At 45.5% G+C, this 25,062-nt stretch overlaps 1 protein-coding gene across 1 annotated transcript in view; it reads right to left on the bottom strand.

Moving 5' to 3' along the window:
- Positions 1-716: 716 nt before the first annotated feature.
- LOC129834123 (A disintegrin and metalloproteinase with thrombospondin motifs 18-like) overlaps positions 717-25,062 on the bottom strand; it is a 47,255-nt gene continuing 22,909 nt past the window's right edge. Inside the window, exons 13-20 of the mRNA XM_055898872.1 lie at positions 18,191-18,363; positions 15,845-15,975; positions 15,494-15,617; positions 14,477-14,721; positions 8,253-8,373; positions 7,486-7,615; positions 2,835-3,039; positions 717-725 (exon numbers count right to left, since the gene is read on the bottom strand). Of these exons, the coding sequence (XP_055754847.1) occupies positions 717-725; positions 2,835-3,039; positions 7,486-7,615; positions 8,253-8,373; positions 14,477-14,721; positions 15,494-15,617; positions 15,845-15,975; positions 18,191-18,363 (1,138 nt within the window). The remainder of the gene's footprint in view (positions 726-2,834; positions 3,040-7,485; positions 7,616-8,252; positions 8,374-14,476; positions 14,722-15,493; positions 15,618-15,844; positions 15,976-18,190; positions 18,364-25,062) is intronic.

Genomic DNA, 25,062 nt, shown 5'->3' with positions numbered 1-25,062 from the left:
GAATTGAGAAAGACCAAGAAGAGAGAGAGAGACAGAGAGAGAGAAAGACCAAGAAGAGAGAGAGAGACCGAGAAGAGAGGCAGAGATTGTGCAATCACAGCAGCAAGATGTGTGACCTGTTGCCACAAGAAAAGGGCAACCAGTGAAGAACAAATACCATTGTAAATACAACCCATATTTATGTTTATTTATTTGCCCTTTTGTACTTTAACCATTTGCACATCGTTACAACACTGTATATATACATAATATGACACTCACCAACCAAGAAGTCACAAAATTGGACAAACAAAATTGAGACTCCGCATGCAGAATTCAGTAAAAATATCCTCTGTGTACAACATAAAACGCCAAATAATGTATGCAAAGCAGAATTAGGCCGATACCCGTTAATTATCAAAGTCCAGAAAAGAGCTGTTAAATTCTACAACCACCAAGAAAGCAAGCGATTCCCAAACCGTCCATAATAAAGCCATCACCTACAGAGAGATGAACCTGGAGAAGAGTCCCCAAAGCAAACTGGCCCTGGGACTCTGTTCACAAACACAAACACACCCCACAGAGCCCCAGGACAGCAACACAATTAGACCAAATCATGAGAAAACAACAAGATAATTACTTGACACATTGGAAAGAATGAACAAAACAACAGAGCAAACTAGAATGCTATCTGGCCCTAAACAGAGAGTACACAGTGGCAGAATACCTGGCCATTGTCACTGACCCTAAACAGAGAGTACACAGTGGCAGAATACCTGACCACTGTGACTGACCCTAAACAGAGAGTACACAGTGGCAGAATACCTGACCACTGTGACTGACCCTAAACAGAGAGTACACAGTGGCAGAATACCTGACCACTGTGACTGACCACAAGTTAAGAAAATCCTAGACTATCTACAGACTCAATTGTGTCCATGCCAATCTTGACCAGGCATTAGTTGAGAGGATCACATAGCTGAAATACAACCCTAATGATAGAAGCAGAGGTCGTGAGGGTACCACGTTTATTTCTGTCAATCATTGACCTTACTGAGTTCCTGTTTATGATTAATAAAGGCATCTATATGCACACATAACCAACCCCCCCGAGACATATATTTATATAAATATATATATATATCTAAACTAAATATATTTCTCTGCCCACCCCTTCTATTTAATAGAATTTAAAAATTGAACTAGGCAAGCAGGGGAAGAACAACTCCTGATTTACAATGACGACCTAAACCCCGGCCAAACCTGGGCCAAACCCGGGCCAAACCTGGGCCAAACCCCGGCCAAACCCGGGCCAAACCTGAGCCAAATCCGGGCCAAACCTGGGCCAAACCCGGGCCAAATCCCGGCCAAACCCCGGCCTAACCCGGGCCAAACCCCGGCCTAACCTGGGCCAAACCTAGGCCAAATCCGGCCAAATCCGGACCAAACCTGGGCCAATTGTGTGCCGCCCTATGGGACAGTCAATCACGGCTGGATGTGATGCTGCCTGGATTCAAACCAGGGACTGTAGTGTCAGGCAGGACTGACAGGACTACAGTGACCTATCTTGCAATGAGATGCAGTGCCTCAGACCCCTGCGCCACTCGGGAGCTATACACACAGACAGTGGCTCCAGGACCGCTGACTGATAGTCCTGTTAAAGGCTTTATTGTGATTCGTGGTTAAGCTACTAAGGGTTTTACTAAAGCATTAAGACACACAGTCAAATGTTTAGGGCTGTAATGAATAAGGTTCCATGTTCCTGCTGTTTTATTTCCCTCTATGTGGTTTCATCTGACCAAACCTGGGCTGAAGTGCTACTGAAAATATTTCAGTTAGATTTGATCGTTTGCTTTAGCCTGCCTGCATGCTTTGCTAACACCGTTAGTCCCATAAACCATCAGAACGTTGTCTCGTCCTACAACAAACCCCACTAATTAAAATAGATTTTGTGGTGTCTGTTCATTGTGTCTTTCTGTAGTGGCATGCAGTGTGTGTGTGTGTGTGTGTGTGAGTGTGTGTGTGTGTGTGTTGTGGTGGTATGCAGTGTGTGTGATTGTGTGTGTGTGTGCGTGTGTGTGTGCGTGTGTGTGTGTGTGTGTGCTGTGGTGGTATGCAGTGTGTGTGCCAAGTACCAGTGACGCCGACAGAAATGGACTGGCACTTTGACCTTTCAGGCTTGATATTTCTGGCACTGGTGAGGGTGATGAAACTGTCTGTAACTTGCCTGGCACAGAAACAGTGACAGCAGCCCCCATTGGACCTGCATTGTCCCACTGCTATTCAGTCATTTATTTGGAGTGTAATACATACAGTGCAGTTATGTTTTGTAGACTACGTTCAGTGCTTCACACAAGAAACGGGGTTCTGCCTCCCAATCGTTGTTCTGCACTCTTAGAATCATATACGTCAGACAATGCAGTGAAGAGAAAACGTCCCTCCCGGTATCTGCGGTATCACTGACAGACAGACGTTTACAGAAACAGCAGGTGGAGATCCCAGTCACCACCGACTCAGACGGAGAACACTGTCGCTGATCATGACTAGGCATCATAGCCTCTATAAATCCGGCCATGTCTGTTTTGCAGAGCCAACTCTAAATAGTTCTGTTATATAGTACTGTTCTCAGGCCAGTGAGTACGCAATTAACCATGTGTCCAGCAGAGGGCAGAGAAGTGTTTTCTCCATGAAATAGGCCACAACATACATTTGCTTATTAATTGCAACGTTACCTGACATATCTCAAAGTCCTATATTATCAAATTAAGAGATTTCACCCCCCCCCCCCCCCCCCCCCAAAAAAAAATGGCAAAATGTAATGGCAATATATGGGCATGTTGTGCAGTGTGGCCTACCTGTGACCAGGCCCCAGAGCTCCACTCAGGTGGGCAAGCCTGGGTGTGGCAAGGCTGCACCTGGGCTGGGGCGATGACGGGGCACAGGGAGTGAGCCACCACCTCCTCCCGCTGGTACGTCACCTTGCGCAAGCACTGGAGGTGACGTGTCTGTTGGCCGCCCCCACAGGACTGACTGCAGGGCCCCCAGTTCCCTGTCGTCCAGCTGGGGAGAGAAACAGAGAGATGCGTCAGCCCGTGTAGCAAACCAACAAACGCTCCTCGAAAAAGAGTGACTGAATTATGAGGAACAGAATGGCGGTAAACCTCTTAGAGTGACTCATAAACCTGCACATAATCTCAGTCACAAACACACACACACACACAGAATAACTGCTGTACTCAGCACAGTCAGCAGGGAACCTATCCAAACAGATGATTCGGCTGTATACGTTCCCCTCCTAACCTCTGTCATAAGCGTGTCAACCACATGACGCAGATCCCTAATCACGGCAAGGAACCACAGATTTCCTACATTTATTTTGGGTCTAAACACACCCATCACTCTCTACTCTGTGCCCACAGGAAGAACAGAGACACACACACATACAGGCATATACACACGCACCCACACTCACACAAACATACTGCACATGTGCTGTAACAGCATCAGTGCCCACCTCTGCACGCAGCACACACACAAGAATCTAAACATAAACATTACATCCCTGGGGCAGACCTCCCAGCCACCCAGGACCTCTATACCAGGCGGTGTCAGAGGAAGGCCCTAAAAATGGTCAAAGCCTCCTGCCACCCAAGTCATAGACTGTTCTCTCTGCTACCGCATGGCAAACGGTACCGATGCACCAAGTCTGGAACCAACAGGACCCTGAACAGCTTCTAACCCCCAAGACATAAGACTGCTAAATAGCTTATCTGCATTGACAATTTTTGCACTAACTTCTTTTTTTTATCTCATCACATACGCTGCTGCCACTGTTTATTATCTGTCACTTTATTCCTAGTCATATGTACATATCTACCTCAATTACCTCGTCCCCCTACACATCAACTCAGTACCGGTACCCCGTGTATATAGACAAGTCATTGTTACTAATTGTGGAACTATTGTTACTTTTATCATTACGTGTTTTACTTTACTATTATTTCTCAATTATTTTCTCTCTCTGCATTGTTGGGAGGCCCGTAAGTAAGCATTTCACAGTGAGTCAACACCTGTTGTTTACGAAGTATGTGATTAATAAAATGTGGTTTGATTTGTTTACAACATACTGAATCACTGCAAGGTTTCCACCATACAGTATAAGGCTAACCTTATACAGCCGACTCTCACGTTCAGTTAACCCCTTAGCCCAACTCTCCTCTCCCCTGGCCTGGTCTGGTCTGGCTGTATGGAGGGACAGGATGCTACACTCAGTGGCTCCACCAGTTGTGGCCTTCTGGTATCTCTGGATCATTCTCAGCCTCTGATGAAAGCAGCCTGCCTCGAAAATAGACTGTGTCTTGGCATTTTGGGGCAAAGGGAGATTAGCGCAAATGACTGCTCTGACAACCACATGACCAGGGGCAAGGAGGACGGACAGCTGACTCAGTCGAGTTCTGAGGCTCCGCTGCCGACCAGCCACTCCTACTGCCCTTCTGTCCAGACCTTTCATTTCCCTTCAAACCCAGCTCTGATAAATAAGAGAGAAGGCTTAAACTGCAATTTTGAGGGGAGAAACACAACCCGTCTAGCAAAGCACCGGTTCAGATTTCTATTCTCTTTTTTTCCACTGCAATATAAATTAAAATATGTGCTTCAATGTTGGCTTAGCTGTAATTTCTATTTCTGGAATCTTTCAATAACTCGCATATGTCCAGCCATACAATTTAACTTGACAAATGTAGGGAATATTGAGAAATACTGGATGGCTTTACATTCATGCAGTGGTTACATTTTACTGTCATGGTATGGGGTGCATTTCGCTGGCATACGTTGACTTTTCATCAGATGCATAATCTGATTGATAAATTACTATACTAACAATCTGTTCAAGTCTAACGTAACAGTGAAAGATCTTGCACAGCAACCAAAAGCACCTCAGGTTAGAACTTCAAGCACCATTCTAAACAGCAGTCTCTCCGAGCACCTCCTCCTCCTCCTCCCTGCTCTGGGCCTGCCTGCTGATGTCTCCCTGTTTCTCCCATTGTTTAGTGCACGTGCCACAACTACCCAGGAAGAGCCAGGTAAGTAACTCTACAGCTGCAGCCTGCCTACAGGGATCTTCTTCAGAGCATGAAATAAACTATAAACTAAATAAATAATCAAGTCAAATAAATAAAAAGGGAAGCAAAAGTAACATTGAGAGAGACAGACAGAAGAAAGTATAGAGAGAGAGTAGAAACGGATGCACCAGGGGAACTGCAAAACTCTTTAAGGCATTAACATTGATCTTTCCGGTGACATCCTGGGCTGGCAGATAAAGTTGGCTGCTAGCGGGCCTCGTGGTGTTTGATCTCGCCATGCCCCATACTGCACAGAAGCCAGTGGCCCTTGCAGGCAAGCCTGCATTGTCTGGTTGAGTCCCGGGCCCGAGACCAGTGCTGGGGCTGGAGTTGCTGGATTCCTGGCTGGCTAGACTGATCTGGCCCTGTGTGGATCCAGACTCTCTCTCAATAATAAAACATGGACAGACCTGTCAGCACTGCAGATAGTCGCTGGAAAGAGGCCTCTTTTACGCTCCTCCTTTTCTGTTTTGATAGCATGCCCGTACAGTTTGGAAGTATTTGTAAAAGGTGTCCCATAAATCCTGACACTTAATCAGCAGGAAACAGGGTCCCCTGATTCAGAAGTCTGGTACTGATGAACAGGACTCTGCTCTTGGATTTATGTTGATGATATCATTCACCTGGACGGTACACTTCCTCTCCAGCTCACACGGGGGGAGGTCATTAGTGGTCTGGTCCATTTAAACTTTTCCCCTGATAACAGATATAGTCTGACCCAGATTACAGGGAAGAAACCCCCCTCTCAAATGGTGGGAGCCTCAAAGAAAAACAGTGGCAGCATGTTTAAGTTATAACTGATAACGCCCTGGCTGGTTATTAACCCTCTCAGACGGGCAGCACAGTCTCGGGTCTTAGCCTTCTATCCAGTGACGGAGCCGCCTGTGGAAATGTGACGTGGCAAAAATGTGACAGCAACTGTTGACGACGTTAGTCCCCTGAGCACAGAAGAAAGTGAGTGGTTTAAGTGGTCTAGGACCAGGCCTACAACATGTCTGAGCGATAATGATGAAGAATAGAATGATGTACCAACGCACTCCCCAAGATGCAACAGTACCGTACTCACACAACAACACACACAGCAAAGGCACTCACGGACTCCCAGCAGGCTTAGAGTCGTTTCAATTACCCACTGTTATTGAACGACTTGTCAAGATTTGGACAGGGAAAGCTGCACTGGTTACTATTGTTTCTTTACGGAAGTCATATGGTCCTGATTTCCACCTCACCCACCATCACTCATATACGCTGTACTGTAACGTGAGTATAGGGGTGGGACTTCAGACAACACAGGCAGACGACAACGAGGAGAGGATGACAGGCGGGTGGAGAGAGAGAAGACGTTTGTCATCTCTTTGTCTGCGTGTCGGGCTCAAAGAGTCTCTCCACTGACGGGTTCATGGCTGTTCCTTTTGATGCAGGGGCGTCGTAAATCGTGTCCCATAGGAGCTGAATGGGTTGTCACTGGAGCAGAGCTCAAAGTGAAGCCTGTTCAATATGCCAACTTTTATTTGCAAAGTTGAGAATGGTATCCAGTGACTGAAGAAAATGGTTGGTGTTTGAAATAAATTCCTCGAAGGATGAGACCAACCAAAATGTCTGAAAGGATTGCTGGTGCCCAGTAAGTGTCTGGAAATTACTTTTACTGGTCTGTCGTGGTTGTAGAAAAATGTTGACTATCCCAATTTAGCAGACAGTCGTTAATAATGGGCTAATAAATTCCTCTGTGATCTCTGTCTGGCTTTTTCTAGCATCTTCATTCTTTCTCTCCGGTGGTGAAGACCGGTCATTGAGGAGAAATGAGAGGCTGCGGAGGTCTTCTTCAGAGCTGTCTCTGTGCTGAACCTTATCAGTGCGAGCAGTACTCAGACGGCCAGGCAGAGTGAAGCTGAGCATGAGTGGGGCTGGGGCGGCTCGCTGTGGCCTAGAAGCTGTGGCTTTGAGCGGGGGCCAGCGCTGGGAATACCAGGCCGGCCTGCCCCTGTCTGGAGGGTATGTTAATCCTGTTTGGTTTGGGAGCCGGAGCCTTGGGTAGGGAACGTACAGGGCTCTCCAGCAGGACGCGTCAGGGAGAGAAGGCTGAGTAGTCCCTGCCCACAGTAAAGAGACCACACCAGTATCCCAGACCAAGCCACAGCAGCTCGCCAATGGAACTACTGCACAGACAGTAGGCTGAGGTTGTGGTATGTGTCTGTCAGAAAGAGAGAGAGAGCGAGAGAGAGACAAAGAGAGAGAGAGGGACAGAGAGAGAGAGGGACAGAGAGAGAAACAGAGAAACAGAGAGAGAGAAACAGAGCGAGAGAGAGAGAGAGAAACAGAGCGAGACAGAGAGAGAGAGAAACAGAGAGACAGAGCGAGAGAGACCGAGAAAGAGAGAGGTAATTACTAGGCTGGGCAGGGCTGCGTGTTGCACAGGTGAGAGCTGAGCACTGGTCTGGTCTGAGGGTTGCACTGTGTCGAGTTGACTTGGGTCCGCTGATCTTGCAAACAGATGGCCTTTTTTTTCGAGATCTGACCTGAAAGAGAGAAAAAGAGAGAGAGAAAGAGAGCAAGGCAGAGAGACATCATTCTTATCAGTTTTCCTTGTGTTTTACAACCACTGAAAAGGTCACACAAAGCCCACTCTCTTCTCCCGTCTGAGCAACACGGGAGGGCTTGACAACTAAAGTCAAGTATGAACGAAATAGTGACAGGGTGCAGATAGCGATCTCTGCTCTAAGCTTGTCTAGAGCTCTCCGTCTGCTCTGTCTGCTGTCATCCTCCCTACGGGGATAAAGTGAATGGAGTAAGGGAGCCACTGATCCAGGCTCACATATAACAACACACACACATTCGCTGACATACATTGATGAGTGAATAGGACAGAGTACTCAGGGAGGTCTGTAAAGGACCAAGGGGAGACTGTCCTTTTCACTGTCGCTTACAAAGATGCTTTTGATAAGCCAGAACGCACTTCCTGCCACCCCAATGCACGCACACACACACACACACACACACACACACACACAAACACACACACACACACACACACACACACACACACACACACACACACACACACACACACACACACACACACACACACACACACACACACACACACACACACACACACACACACACACTCATGGACTTCTCTCATCCAAGGCTCACCTCCAGCACACGGGGCAGAGCAGTCGGAGCGAACCACTCCCCATGTGTAGTTGGGTTTCCTTTCACTGCGAGGCAAGGTGTACTCCCACACCACACCCGGGTTCTTACCCTGCAGCAGGATCTGAGGGAGAAGGAGAGAGGGGGAATATGACAGTGAGGTAATGGATCCGTCTTAGCAACTCGACAAGTGTGGTTAGCAGTCATTCCCCTCCCCTGCCAAAATAGACAAGTCTAAGCATACCCTGAAGTGGTTCCAAGCAATGGACCATAGAGAATGACAATGAAAAACTAAGACAAGTGAAGTGGCAGGAAACTGGTGACTTGGTGACAATGGCGTTGTGGAACTGGGTGTGTGTGTGTGTGTGTGTGTGTGTGTGTGTGTGTGTGTGTGTGTGTGTGTGTGTGTGTGTGTGTGTGTGTGTGTGTGTGTGTGTGTGTGTGTGTGTGTGTGTGTGTGTGTGTGTGTGTGTGTGTGTGTGTGTGTGTGTGTGTCTGTGTGTGTGTGTCTGTCTGTGTGTGTGTGTGTGTGTCTGTGTCTGTGTGTGTGTGCATGTGCGTGCATGTGTGTGTCTGTGTGTGGCCCTTGTGAGGGTCCGATAGACAAAGCTCTGTGACTGAACCGAAAAGTGACCGCTTGGCAGACCTAGATGTTGAGTCATGGAGCACAGGCTGGGGTTGCTTCTAATGGAGTGGAAAGCTCTCAAAATGAAGGGCTGCTTTGTTCCCAATAGACTTGGCCATAACATTTTGGGGACAATATTCAAACCAAACTGAGGGATTTGTTGACAATGACCAGCAGCAGTGACACTGACTTAATAGATTTAGGCATGCAAGCAAATAGCAAATTCTTTACCTATGACAAGTAATTGTTTCTCATATCAAACGCTAACATGTGTCTCAAATGTTGTTGTGTATGTGACCCAGAAAGACACACACACACACACACACACACACATGCTTTTAAGAGTTTTACCAGCTAAATGTGCTAACAGCCTCAGCCCTCACCGTAGATTATCAATATTGTAGTCTAACTAGAGTAAAGACAGGGGGTTTACACATAAATACATCTGTACTGGGATCAGATAAAATGACTGTGCATCTGTACATCTGTCCCGTGGGCAGGGTCAGCGATATGAACATTATGTGCATCCGGATAGACGTTGAAAGGCGCTCTCCAAAGCTCAGTGAAGCAGGACATGAGAACGTGAGACTGCTCTGTACTGAGTTGTACGGGCTCCAAAGGCACTCTCCAGTGAGTCCACAACAGGTAACAGAAACCGAGAACCTCGGCAGTAGGCATGGTGAGAACCAAATTGGATTGAAAGAGTTATCAGAGGAGTCGTTGCAGAGAGGGTTTGGGGGAAAGAGAAAGTGATAAAAGCGTTAAAGTCATGTGTGATCACTCTCCGGCCTCTAGGTCACCAGGCTGCTCGTTACGGCGCACACCTGTCACCATCATCAGACTCACCTGGACTCCATCACTTCCCTAATTACCTTCCCTATATATGCCACTCCCTTTGGTTCCTTCCCCAGGCGTTATTGTTTCTGTTTCTGTTTCATGTCCGTGTGCTGTTAGTGTTTCTTGTTTTTGTATTACATTGTGTTTATTCATTAAAACACTCACTCCCTGAACTTGCTTCCTGACTCTCAGCGCACATCGTTACAGTTAAGCTGATCCCCAGAGCTTCCAGGCTAACTATGTTGCCCTGGAGCTGTGCCATTGGACCCTCCACGACCGGTCCAAATATACAGCAAGCACGGCAAACACAAGTTCCAGAACGTGACCCCAGGGGCTCCCCGGTCCATCTGGAGCACAGAAAGCCACCTGACATCAGACACAATACGAGACAGCCCTCCCTGACCCTGCCTGCCTGTGAAAGTCCACAGCCCTAACTGCCCTCTCCCCACCTCCACCTACATCCAAGCCTCAACCTAATTCACAGTTTTTTTATTATTTATTTTATTTATTTTTTCACTTTTATTTAACCAGGTAAGCCAGTTGAGAACAAGTTCTCATTTACAACTGTGACCTGGCCAAGATAAAGCAAAGCAGTGTGACACAAACAACACAGAGTTACACATGGGATAAACAAATGTACACTTAATGATTCAATAGAAACATCTATTTACAGTGTGTGCAAATGTAGTAAGATTAGGGAGGTAAGGCAATAAATAGGCCATAGTGGTGAAATAATTACCATTTAGCATTAACACTGGAGTGATAGATGTGCAGAAGATAATGTGCAAGTAGAGATACTGGGGTGCAAAGGAGCAAAATAATAAATAACAATATGGGGATGAGGTAGTTGGGTGGGCTATTTACAGATGGGCTGTGTATATGTGCAATGCTAGGTAAGCTGTTCAGATAGCTGATGCTTAAAGTTAGTGAGGGAGATATAAGTCTCCAGCTTCAGTGATTTTTGCAATTCGCTCCAGTCATTGGCAGCAGAGAACTGGACGGAGAGGCGGCCAAAAGAGGAGTTGGCTTTGGGGATGACCAGTGAAATATGCCTGCTGGAGCGCGTGCTACGGGTGGGTGTTGCTATGGTGACCAGTGAGCTGAGATAAGGCGGGACTTTACTTAGCAAAGACTTATAGATGACCTGGAGCCAGTGAGTTTGGCGATGAATATGAAGCGAGGGCCAGCCAACGAGAGCATACAGGTCACAGTGGTGGGTAGTATATGGGGCTTTGGTGACAAAATGGATGGCACTGTGATAGACTACATCCAATTTGCTGAGTAGAGTGTTGGAGGCTGTTTTGTAAATGAGATCGCCGAAGTCAAGGATCGGTAGGACAGTCAGTTATACGAGGGTATGTTTAGCAGCATAAGTGAAGGAGGCTTTGTTGTGGAATAGGAAGCCGATTCTAGATTTAATTTTGGATTGGAGATGTGCTATGGGTGAGTCTGGAAGGAGAGTTTACAGTTTACAGTCTAACCAGACACCTAGATATGTGTAGTTGTCCACATATTCTAAGTCAGAACCATCCAGAGTAGTGATGCTAGATGGGCGGGTGGGTGCGGGCAGTGATCTGTTGAAGAGCATGCATTAAGTTTTACTTGCATTTAATAGCAGTTGGAGGCCACGGAAGGAGTGTTGTATGGCATTGAAGCTCGTCTGGAGGTTTGTTAACACAGTGTCCATAGAAGGGCCAGAAGTATACAGAATAGTGTCGTCTGCGTAGAGGTGGATCAGAGAATCACCAGCAGCAAGAGCGTTGATATATACATCATTGATATATACAGAAAAAAGAGTCGGCCCGAGAATTGAACCCTGTGGCACCCCCATAGAGACTGCCAGAGGTCCGAACAACAGGCCCTCCGATTTGACACACTGAACTCTATCTGAGAAGTAGTTGGTGAACCAGGCGAAGGAGTCATTTGAGAAATCAAGGCTATTGAGTCTGCCGATAAGAGTGCAGTGATTGACAGAGTCGAAAGCCTTGGCCAGGTCGATGAAGACGGCTGCACAGTACTGTCTTTTATCGATGGCGGTTATGATATCATTTTAGGACCTTGAGCGTGGCTGAGGTGCACCCATGACCAGCTTGGAAACAAGATTGCATAGTGGAGAAGGTACGGTGGGATTCGAAATGGTCGGTGATCTGTTTGTTAACTTGGCATACAAAGACTTTAGAAAGGCAGAGTAGGATAGATGTAGGTCTGTAACAGTTTGGGTCTAGAGTGTCTCCCCCTTTGAAGAGGGGGATGACCGCGGCAGCTTTCCTATCTTTAGGGATCTCAGACGATACGAAAGAGAGGTTGAACAGGCTAGTAATAGGGGTTGCAACGATTGCGGCGGATAATTTTAGAAAGAGGGGGTCCAGATTGTCAGGCCCAGCTGATTTTTAGGGGTCCAGATTTTGTAGCTCTTTCAGAACATCAGCTATCTGGATCTGGGTGAAGGACAAGTGGGGAGGCTTGGGCAAGTTGCTGTGGGGGGTGCAGAGCTGTTGGCTGGGGTAGGGGTAGCCAGGTGGAAAGCATGGCCAGCCGTAGAAAAATGTGGTGCTTGACTGCTCTCTGATATGCCACAGTGGTTTCAAACAGACAAAAACCATCAATCTAACAACATCTCAACTTGCCATTCTCACATAATTAGAGTAGATTAATGCCTATGAAAATAATCATTAATACTTTGTCCCCGGGTATATTATTCATTTCACTGTAGCTCTCATTAGGCTAAGGGAAAAATGATGATGAATTACAGTGTGGCAGACATGGCTACAACTCCCCAGCATCACCTGCTGCCTGCCTGCTGCCCAGGTCCACAATCCTCTGCTCTGGACTGGCATGACCCCACCGAACACTTTGCCACAAGAATGTGAACAGAGAAAAGAATAAGCCCTATTCTATTTCAAATAACATCCCTAGAGCTCACCATATGTTATGTCTCGTTTCTCTCCGCCTTTCTCCTTCCATTCTCCTGTCTGATTAGGCTATATACATGAACACTGTCAGAGTTTACCCTCACCACTCTTCAACATTTGTTTTCATAAATAGTTTCTAGCCGAGTCAGGGTCTCAGAACATTCAATAATGTTCTAGTTTTCCACGACAGCATAAAATATCTGCCAGGCTCAGTGGAAATCAGTTTCCTTCCCCTTCTGTTGCATTTCTAATTTGGAACGTATTTAAGTCTCTCTCTCTCTGTGCCCTGACCCAAGCTTTTCAGATCTATACAGTTCAATTGCAGAATTCTTTTAATCTTTTAATCTGTGTCCCTCTCTCTTCTTTTTGTAATTACGGAACATACTTAGAGAGATTAATGTCCTCTCATTTGCAGATCAGCGACCTGCTACTGCTAACCCTGCTAGTGGACACATGACTCTCAGGCTACATGGGAGAAAACCATGTCAGTGCAGCGAGCAGCATGCTGTTACCACGCTGAGAATGGAGCACTAAGCACTTTAAAGTCGATCGAATCAGGTCAGTTCAACTGTGTGTGGTGATGTAAAGCTAACAAAAACACATGTCTACATTGGAACTACACGGTCAAATCCCCCCTTTCTGTAAAATGACAAAAATGACTAAAAGGCATTCCAGGGATTTCACTATGGCATTTCTCGCATATTTATAGGCGCTGTTAAAACTTCAGCTCTCAGTTCACAGGTAGCCCGAGGCCGAGGGCTTTATCCAAACTAGCTTTTACATGACTTTCACCTTGCCTTCGGTGGATAGATAACAAACCAAACTTTCCAAACTCACCTGGTTTTCCCCCTCTGTTTCTAAGTTCAAAGTGCATGTGAAAAAAGCTTGCCGACATTACATAGCTATCTGAGGAATATATCCTCTACCTCTCAACACCCTAACTCTTAAATATACAAACTAAAGCATGACCAACCTTGAGAGTCACTTATTCGCCAAGGACAATCAATAACATTCAACTGTCAGGAGCTTAATTTCTATTCTTTTCGACCATCAGTTGCAGCAATGTGTGACGACAAGTAATGGCTTTTGCTTTTACCTCAGAGCTTAGGCCTCTGCTCTGACAGACAAAGATAATACATAAGAATGTGCAGAGCGTGTGCAAACTGTGCAGTGTCTGTGTCCAACCAGTTGCTATGTCTACATCTTTATTAACAGCACGTTTTAAAGGGAAAATACTACTTCACAGGATCACATACTAGGGCCTGTGACACATAGGGTGAGGGGTCCGCTTTGACCTGGATGGTGAATATGGAAGCATGATGTCCCGTTTAGCCAAATGGACCCCTTTTTCTCCCTTCTCTCTCTTCCTCTTTCTCGCTCTGTCGGTCTCTCTCTCCCCTCCCCTCACCTCTCTCTCTCTCTCTATCTCTCTCTGTTGGCCACCGCTTTGAGATGCCTGACACCTCTCCCCGCTACTCTATTGAAGTTAAAGCCGCCGGCCTGGTTTCGGATAAATCTTGCGGAATGTGCAGATTTTGTTTCTTCTTTTGCATGAAGTGCACGATTCTGGAAGTTCAAAGCGCATGGCGAGCTGTTTGAACCCCAGACCTCTTGATTTTAGAGATGAAAGCCCCGACGACATCAGAATCAGGACACAATTAATCCTGAACAGTAGCGTTACTCCCCTGTACCACTCGTTGTTGTTGGGAGTTTTCTCTTTTTTTCCCGCCCACCCTGCACTACAGCCCGGCCTTGTTTTCATCTGAGTGAGCGTCCGAGCCCTGTGCCAAGGCCCTGTCACCGCTAATTCGCTAACGGACGTCAGGGCAGACGGGGACGGAGGGGCAGCTTACTTCAAAGACCAGGGTCTCATTAGTGGGTCCAGCCGTGTACAGGCTCTCTGGGCGGTTGAAAGAGCGCTGATAGTCAAACACCGTCCCACCGAACTGGAACTTTCCAGGCCAGTCCACTGTCCAGTCCCCTGTCAGATAGTACTTCCTCTTCAGGGTGCGTACAGCCAGGTAGCTGGTGGAGATCTCCATCTCCTGAACATGGATGCTCCGTGCTCCAGGTGGGATGGTCACCATGGCGTAGTATTCTGAACAGGGAGAGAAAGAGCTCATTTACCTTCTGAGTCAGGAAATGTATTTATTAGAGATTAATCTTTTTTTCAACGTGGCAACACTCATTACAGTGGATACACAGAGCACAATTTGTAATATAATCCCATACAAGCAACAGACTGTCATGGGTATAGTCAAGTATTTTATTGGGATGAATTCTCATCAAGACCAAACACAAAAAAGTAGATTACCAGTGCAAAAAACACCTTCAAACGAAAAACTTTCCCTGGTTTTAATCTTACCTTTGTGCATTGAATTACAAAGTGTTTTATATAACATGATCATATGGTGCAATGTTTTCAGTAAAGACGTGAGACAGTAAGCTTAATTCACTGAGACAGCATAAACCATTATAACTCTCTGCAGTACACAGCTGCCCTGGTGTAACGACGCATGCAAGCTGCCACATAAATAACTTTCCACTATATTAGAAGCAACCCCAGCCTGTGCTCCATGACCCAACATCTAGGTCTGCCAAGCGGTCACCTTTCGGTTCAGTCACAAAGCTTTGTCTATTGGACCCTTAAAGGGCCACACACACACACAGTGATCTGGAAAGGTTGCTTTTAGCCAGTTGTGAGAGTAGTAGTATGAGGTCCCGTTAGGAAGGGACTGTCTCCCCAACAGTGGCATCTGCTAGAGAATTCACCCTGTCATGTTCAGATAACTCTGCCCCAATAACACTGTGCCAGAACTGTCCTCGCCCTCTCACTCAAATTACCCTGTCAGTCTTCTCGTTTGACATACCGTTTGCTCTGTGCTGGAGGACGTAATGGCCTTTGAAGAACTTGCAGGTGGAGTTGTCCCCTCTACAAACTCCACAGGCATCCAGAGTTGCCTTAGAGCCCAGGACCTGGTCACAACCCACCGGCTGCAGGATGGAAGTAAACAGAAGGAACTTAGATAACACAGAAAGCATCCTGTGTTCTATATCACATTCAGTTGACTTAGATGTAGTTTTATTTTTTAAATTTTATTTCACCTTTATTTAACTAGGCAAGTCAGTTAAGAACAAATTCTTATTTTCAATGACAGCCTATGAACAGTAGTTGATGTGTTGCTGTACAGTACATCACGTTCCTCAAATCTGCAGTTTACCTCACAGACTCCTTCGATGCACACGTCACCTCTGTGGTCTGAGCAGGATGTCCCATCCTTGACTTTGCTGGCCATGGCAAAGAAGAAGGCAAAGTCCTCAGCGATGCAGTACAGCTTGCAGATATCCTCAGCTATAGAGGACATAGAGAAGATTTAACAGGTATTATAAACAAGATCATGGAAGTAATTCTGCACCTGTGCATTAACCAATTCCTCCTTCCCAAGTGTGAGTTTCCAGGACTGTATAGAGAGCAAAAACCTCCTTATGGCCTCTCTCTTTGTCACTGGTACACTCCATATTACAATGTGGGGATTAAGACAGGGCTATGGTAATGAAGGAGCCGCACTCGCCAATTGATGAGGCAAGGTAGGAGCCAATCGATGGAGTACTGGTGAAGAGTGTATACAGGGTTCTATTGTGTTAACGGTGCATGTCCACTGCAGTGCAATGTGCAGAACCTCTGGGGACTGAAGGAGCACAATTCACATACGTCAGACCCGAAAGGCTGTTACAAATGGGCCCATGAAACAGGGAATGCAGAGAGGGCAGCTTCTCCACAAACCTCACACAGAGCTCCAGACATGGGCTCCGGGTTCTACTTGTACAACACAGTAACAGTCTAATGACAGGGTTGTTACCAACAGCATGACAGCCTTGGGGACACAAGGGCATCATTATCTGACCAGCTTCAGTTTTGACACTGTCTCTGGCTATTCAGATTCCGTCCATCTTTTCTTCATGCCAATCTCTTACATTACTGAGGATGTGAACCCCTGAACGCATTCCAGAAGCATCTTATGGATTTCTATTTGACATTTCACGTTATGTAACAGTATGTTATGTAACAGTATGTAACAGTATAACTTTAAACCGTCCCCTCGCCCCGACACGGGCGCGAACCAAGGACCCTCTGCACTCATCAACAACAGTCACCCACGAAGCATCGTTACCCATAGCTCCACAAAAGCCACGGCCCTTGCAAAGCAAGGTGCAACACTACTTCTAGGTTTCAGAGCAAGTGACGTAACTGATTGAAACGCTAGTAGCGCGTACCCGCTAACTAGCTAGCCATTTCCCATCCGTTACACTCACCCCCCTTTCAACCTCCTCCTTTTCCGCAGCAAACAGTGATCCGGGTCAACAGCATCAATGTAACAGTATAACTTTTAGTACGTCCCCTCGCGCGAACCAGGGACCCTCTGCACACATCAACAACGGTCGCCCACGAAGCATCATTACCCATCGCTCCACAAAGGCCGTGGCCCTTGCAGAGCAAGGTGCAACACTACTTCTAGGTTTCAGAGCAAGTAACGTTACTGATTGAAACGCTAGTAGCGCGTACCCGCTAACTAGCTAGCCATTTCACATTCGTTACACGTAGGCCAAGGCACTTGATTTCAGTATGCGTATTGGATCTGGTACTTAGAGCCCAGTTAGACCGGGGTAAGACTGCCTTTACCTCCTGGTACCTCGGCTTGTCCGCTGAAAAGATGCCAAGGTCAGACACCATAGGCTGCCCTGGGGGCAGGGCCTTAGGGAGTGTCCCTCCACAGGGAGAAAGAGAGAGGAGGGAGAGCGGTGCGGAAGCACTCTACAATCAGCCTTTAATTAACGGAGGCGACCGTTCACCTCAGGCCCCAGGAGGCTTCTCAGGATCTGCTGCTTGCATCTTCATAAATCAGCGTCTCGCAAAGGTAATGGGGTGACAGCCAAACTCTCTCTCTCCTTCTCTCTCTATCTCTCTTTATCTCTCTCACTCTCTCTCTCTCTCTCCCTCCCTTCTCTCTCACTCATACAGTATGTATGTTGTAGGCACAGGTAAAACCTGCCTTAAGGGCTTCCTTTATAATATATTCTTTCTCCCTGAGAGAGAGCAGGTGGCTACATGTTTCCCATGTAGATTAGACTGACAGGGTATCCACAGCACTCCCAGTAGACTGGCACATTGATATGGTGCACATGAGGCACATTTTGGGCTTCAGCATTCAAATTAGTAATCAAGGTTTGTCACAAAAGATTTAAAAAGATTTGCAAAGTCATCCAACATGTAGCCTAATTTGAGAGTTCTACAAGAATAAACAGGACATCAAGTTCTGATCAATGTGCAATGTTAATTAAATGCACTTTTAACAAGCACTGTATTTAACTCGACTGTGTTTTCTTACATCTCTTGATTTATAAAGTCGCTCTCATACTTTTGGATTTCCTATAAATGTACCTCTTGGGGGTACGGCGAATCTATAAAAGATGGCTGAATGAGGTGCATTCTAGGTGTACTCTATTGGCTCATTCAACATTTACCCTGTTCCTAATTACAGGGGGAATTGAACAAATAGTTGCCATACCTTCCACCTTGGTGTAGGGCTTCCATTTGTAGTACCAGCCCCTGAAGGGTTTGCTGTTGTACTCAGCACACTGCTGGGCACGGAAGTCCACTCCGCTTGGCTGGCACGGCTTTGTGTTACACAGCTGGTTGAGACGAGCGGAGCCCTGGCAAAACTTCCCGTTGTGTTGTGGCCTAAAGCAACACACAATTAACACATGTAGACCCGACACAGATGTGACATAGGTTAGGACAGGCGTTCTCTTCTTCTCATGTTCAACACATGGGGAGAAGGGACTCAAGCCAACATTTCTAGGGCCCTGTTTTGTCAGTTTCAAAGCAGAATGAAATAAATCACACTTAAGACTCAGCAAGATCAAGTCAAGACCAAGTATACAACAACAGCCTCAAAACAACACTACAAATCAGGTTATTGGGTTTTCATCCAGATTCCCAACCACTCCTGTGAAGACAGCAGCCACAAGTATCTCCACTCAGCCACATTAATAGAAAAGGCCTCTGTTCTTAGAAACAATCTAACAGTGGAGGCTGCTGAGGGGAGGACGGCTCCTAATAAGTACTGGAATGGAGCGAATTGAATGGCATCATGTATTTGATGCCATTCCACTCATTCCCCTCCAGCCATTACCACAATGTACTCCACAATTAAGGTGCCACCAACCTCCTCTGGTTTCCCTATTGTGAGCCTGATAGGCTGTTTTAAAGTGGAGCGGTGCACTTCTTGGGCCTAACCTCAAAGCAAATGAATCTCCGTTAGGCTCTTCCCGCTGGAGCAGAGCCAGCATTCACTTACAGCTAAGTGAATGTGTGGGTGTTGGTGTTTGTATGTGTGCTTGTGTTTTTACACATGGGGAACAGTGTGTTGTTAAATGAGAAGGAAAGTCTTCCATGATTCATTCAAGTAAGTGAGTGATATGTCTTTATTTCAAAAGCCCTGGGTAGACAAATAGTTGAAGTCGGGAAGTTTTTTTGAGTCATTAAAACTCATTTTTCAACCACTCCACAAATGTCTTGTTATTAACAAACTATAGTTTTGGCAAGTCGGTTAGGACATCTACTTTGAGCATGACACAAGTCATTTCCCAACAATTGTTTACAGATAGATTATTTCACTTATAATTCACTGTATCACAATTCCGGTGGGTCAGAAGATGACATACACTAAGTTGACTGTGCCTTTAAACAGCTTGGAAAATTTCAGAAAATTATGTCATTGCTTTAGAAGCTCTTGATAGCCTAATTGACATAATTTGAGTCAATTGGAGGTGTACATCATGGGAAAATCAAAAGAAATCAACTAAGACCTCAGTAAAAAAAAGTGTAGACCTCCACAAGTCTAGTTCATCCTTGGGAGCAATTTCCAAACGCCTGAAGGTACCACGTTCATCTGTACAAACAATAGTACGCAAGTATAAACACCATGGGACCACGCAGCCGTCATACCGCTCAGGAAGGAGACGCGTTCTGTCTCCTTGAGATGAACGTACTTTGGTGCGAAAAGTCAAAATCAAACCCAGAACAACAGCAAAGGACCTTGTGAAGATATATCCACAGTAAAACGAGTCCTATATCAACATAACCTGAAAGGCCGCTCAGCAAGGAAGAAGCCACTGCTCCAAAACCGCCATAAAAAAGCCAGACTACAGTTTGCAACTGCACATGGGGACAAAGATCGTACTTTTTGTAGAAATGTCCTCTGGTCTGATGAAACAAAAATAGAACTGTTTGGCCATAATGACCATTGTTATGTTTGGAGGATAAAGGGAGAAGCTTGCAAGCTGAAGAACACCACCCCAACCGTGAAGCACGGGGCTGGCAGCATGGGGGTGCTTTGCTGCAGGAGGGACTGGTCCACTTCACAAAATAGATGGCATCATGAGGTAGGAGAATTATGTGGATATATTGAAGAAACATCTCAACTTCCTGACTGATGTCTTAAAGCTTGGTCGCAAATGGATCTTCCAAATGGACATTGACCACAAGCATACTTCCAAAGTTGTGGCAAAATGGCTTAAGGACATCACAAAGCCATCACAAAGCCCTGACCTCCATCACAAAGCCCTGACCTCAATCCTATAGAAAATGTGTGGGATGAACTGAAAAAGCGTGTGCGAGCAAGGAGCCCTACAAACCTGACTCAGTCACACCAGCTCTTGTGGGAAGCTTGTGGAAGGCTACCCGAAACATTTGACCCAAGTTAAACAATTTAAAGGCAATGCTACCAAATACTAATTGAGTGTATGTAAACTTCTGGGAATGTGATGAAAGAAATAAAAGCTGAAATAAATTATTCTCTCGACTATTATTCTAACATTTCACATTCTTAAAATAAAGTGGTGATCCTAACTGACCTAAGACAGGGAATTTTAACTAGGATTAAATGTCAGGAATTGTGAAAAACTGAGTTTCAATGTATTTGGCTAAGGTGTATGTAAACTTCCGACTTCAACTGTATGTGAATTAGTAGACAGTCTGTGTTAAAATGCCAACCAAATAGACATCACTTGTCATAGTCACCCAGAGAAACTCTGGGAAATATTATTGGATTTCATTGCCAAGATCAAATATGTAATCGAACAAAACAACATCAGCCCAGACACTAAACAGCAAAGCAACACAGAACTTATAAAAAATAATAATAATAATAATAAAAATTTAAAAAAACACCTCATATTACTATCAAACCACACTCAGCGAAACCTTTCTGTGCATGATGTTCAGCATCAAAGCGGCACACATTCCATAATATACTTTACTGTCAACACTTATCTGAGCAGAGCTTACACAGAGAAAAGCATGTGCTGATAACAGTGGATTGTTACATATAAAACCTGGGTCCCGGAGCTGCCAGGAAGGCCCAGAATGACAGGCTCTATGAAAGGTGTCAGTGTAAGCCTCCTGTTTTCAGAGCCCCTCTCATTTTGTGTGCAAAGATCTGGACCTGAGCTCCCAGTCTGATCCTATTAGGGCTTAGGAATGGAGACATATAGGCCCATATGTTAGATTGCTTATGAGGGATACAGACAACCAGACGTCGGGTTCTAACAGGGGTTCGGGTGCTAGTTGTTTAATTCAAGGAGATGAGATGCAGTAAAGGATCATTAATTACATCCAGCCACTACATCCAGCCTCATTTTTTCTTGAGCGAATAGTCAGGGGACAGGAACATATTTACAAATCATTTGTAGTCTGCAAACTGACCGCAAGAAGCCCAAACAAATATAATATTTGACTAAAACATAATCATTTCAATCCTTGCTTACATTTTTATGAGATCACATATATCTCTCTATTATGCATGGGAATACTTTTGAACAGATTTTTAAAAAAAAAATCACTTGGAGCTGATTTGCTGGTGTTTTTATAGTCTTTTATGTTAAACAATTCAATTTTTTATATATATGACATTTCCAGAAAACTTGGGGTGGCCAAATAAAATCACACACGGGCCAAATTCGTCCCACGGGCAGCCAGTTGGGGGACCCTGCAGTACAGTATCTGACCCCCTACTCGGTAGATTGAAAAAAACTTTTTGGATAGCTGACTACTCACTCACATGCCTAAGGGGGTACCAGCCAAGTTTAACTTCTTGTTATACCCTTTTTCGTTTCTTTTCTTCTCTCTCAACAGATCCTATACCTCCAGCATCCCAGAGGGATGTTAAATCTCCCAGCGACAGCAATGAGTCCAAACTTCAGTGGACTAGAGGTCATCCTGTCTGGCTAGTCATCACCTGCTCTCTCCCTTCCCCCTCCTTGTCCTCCCTTCTCTCATCATCCTCCGTGTCCCTCACACAGCGACCACCACGACACAGGGTCATTTCTCTCAGGCTCCTGACCACCCCTAACCACCACTGGACCTCCTACTTTGCTGCCCTGCTTCCTCCAGACTCACTCCGCATCAGTACTCCCACCTGAATCAAATTCCCGCTGGGACCTGGGCCACCCTGCTGGATCACACTCCCCTCTGTGCGGTGCGGAGCCCCCAATGAGCCCTACTGACCTCTCCCCTCAGGGCCTTCTGGACCTCCCCTATGCCAGGCTGCAATTAACCCAGGGCTCTGCAATCTGATTGCATCACAGGCTGCACACGTTGTCAATAACTGCTGTGTTTTAACCTTTGTAAAGCATCTTTAAGAGCCTGTCAGATGCTGTCGTGAAACAGGCAATCTGATCATCTCCAATCCCATGCAAGTTTATAAAGGGTCTTACCATCAAACTTCAACTTATAAAGGGTCTTACCATCAAACACCAACTTATAAAGGGTCTTACCATCAAACACCAACTTATAAAGGGTCTTACCATCAAACACCAACTTATAAAGGGTCTTACCATCAAACACCATGTTGCCATATTTATCAGGACTGTAAATGTATTTAATCTGCCAGGTGATTGCTGTGTTCAGAGGGAATTCCCTCGCTACAATTATTTTTAATTTTACAACCCCTGAAAAGTATGTATGTTATGTAGCTATCGATTTGAAACTTTTGAAACTGTCTTCAAGCAAATAATGTTTACTGAATATAATTGCATAATACATTGTATAATATGTTCTGTTGTTTTTGAGGAGAGAACATATTCGACCCTAATCTGTAAACTACACGGGATGTTACAGTCTGATAGCCAAAACAAGTGGGCAGATTGAGGGTAATCCATCTTCAGAACCACAGATTATACCAAGAGGGGGCTGCCAAAATAATCTGACGGATTGCTTAAAATACACTCTCCTGTTCTCACGGATCAGAGCTAAAATGTGATTTAAGGGGACAAACAGATCCAACAGTCCAATGGTGAAATGGAAGACACTGTGCTCAGGAGGGAGTTATATATGATTCTAATATTGTAATGGACCACAAACTGTCAGAAACACAGAAAGTAGTCAGCAAAGAAGTAAAGTGCCATAAATATCATTGCTCCATACTGTACAGATGTAGGACCTTAATTTGAGCCAGTTTGCTATAGCAGGAAAATAATCCTCAGCAAGAGGACATACAAACTATTATGTGGATTATAATTAATGGACATTTGTGTAGGGGTTGATGCATTTTTTGTAAGGGAAAATCCAGTCTGTAGTTTTTAAGTGGAAATTACAAATTACAATTTAAACATCAAATACAATACAAGTTTTACATTTCCTGCATTGCAGGAAGGTTCTCCTGAAACAGGGTAATCAAATTAAGATCCTGTAGGATCTGTAGGTAAACTGACTCGTGACAATTTTAGGTCATGATTCGCCATGATTCCCAATTCGCAACATCAACCAAGATTTAGCGTCTGCTTCTTACTAAATATACCTCTTTATTGCCCCCACCCCCCCCAAAAAATCAGCATGACTCTTAAAGTGGATTATACTTCTATAGCTCCATGTATGCTAATCACTGACTATATAATGTGCATCATATGAGGGTCTGTCTGCCTCTGGCTCTCTCTCTCTCCCAGGCTGGTCCAGGCTGGATTAATTGAACAATCAGGTACAGCAGAGAGGACAGCACCTCACCAACGCCAGTCCTCCAACACAGCCTGTTGACTGGACAGAATGTTGGGGGAGAGGGAGAAGTGGTTTCCAATTCTCTGCTGAGGCATGTGGGATTTTTTGATTTTTTTTGTTGCTTTGTCTGCATGTATTTATTTGAGGTAACAGTAAAACCCGTTGAGACGTTACGCCATTAACGAAAAGAGACACGTACATACGTAAGTGAAGATGGTAAGGTGGACTTCCCAAGCCACAAGTTTCCACACAGGGACAGCATAGGGACACCTGTGCCTGGGAAGGTTACTCTATCCTGCCTGTGCTGAGAGGAGTTGTCCTTCATCAACCTGCTGCAACTGCTGGGAGGAAACACCTGGGCTTACACCATCAGACACACACACACGCACACACTAAACTGTCCTGGAAATAATATCTGCCATTTCATTTCTAAATCATAGTCTTGTTAAATTACATTTCTCGATCATCGTCTAATTGGTGTGGGTAACAGATCGTCTTATTCCTCAAAACGACGGAACATAGAAATCAGTGTTCTCAACACACTGGAAAGGTTTGAGTTGAAAGTCTATCCTTGACGCAATCAAAGTGGTTGAGTGCCTGGATGTTATCCAATAGGCATGACCACATCCCATCCTGCAAGACACAAACCTGGGAACAAGCCAGATGCTAAGATATCTAAGCCACCTGTCCATCAATAATGGCCCTCCTTCTTTCAGCTCCTTGTCCTTTTCTGAAGCAGCCAAGCCCTCCGAAGCCAAACCTGCCCTCAGGGGGACTTGTAATCTCAAATTAATCCAGAAGCCCAAGGTCAGATGCAATCTGGCTCTGCTTGAGGTTTCACATCAATCTGACTACTAGTGGGAGTACCATGCAACAAGCACACAAAGTCTGACATCAACCAGACATATTATGAGAACAATCTAGCAAAGAGACATATAGCGCACAGAAGATCTAACTGACAAACTAATGTGAACCTGAGAATTGTATCTAGCGTCGGGGCATTTGTGTGCTACGTCTCTATATTTACATTTGTGTGTGTGTTCAGTGTCTGCCTCGGCTGTGAATGATTGAAGAAGAATAGGTTTGTGTTGCCCAGGGAAGTCAGAAGATTGGGCGAGTAGCTTGAGGCAGAGCATTGAGTAGCGCTGTGGGCTGAGCAGGTTAAACTGGCATGAGAGAGAACCCTTTAATCTGGCCTGCTGTCTGTTTGTAGACTGACAGATAATAGCGTTTAATGGGCTGACAGCCAACTGGCAGGCAGGCAGCCAGGCAGGCCACGCTCTCAGGTGCTCAGTTAGTAAGTCAGGGGGAGCTGACTCGGAGGAAGGCCCTGTTTACCTGTCCAAATCCAACCCTGTTCTGTTGCACCGAGCAGACACACTGTAT

This window comes from Salvelinus fontinalis, chromosome 35 (assembly GCF_029448725.1).
Source record: "Salvelinus fontinalis isolate EN_2023a chromosome 35, ASM2944872v1, whole genome shotgun sequence".
NCBI lineage: Eukaryota > Metazoa > Chordata > Actinopteri > Salmoniformes > Salmonidae > Salvelinus > Salvelinus fontinalis.
Note: the sequence above shows the minus strand (reverse complement) of the source record. Positions and strands in the feature narration are given on the sequence as shown.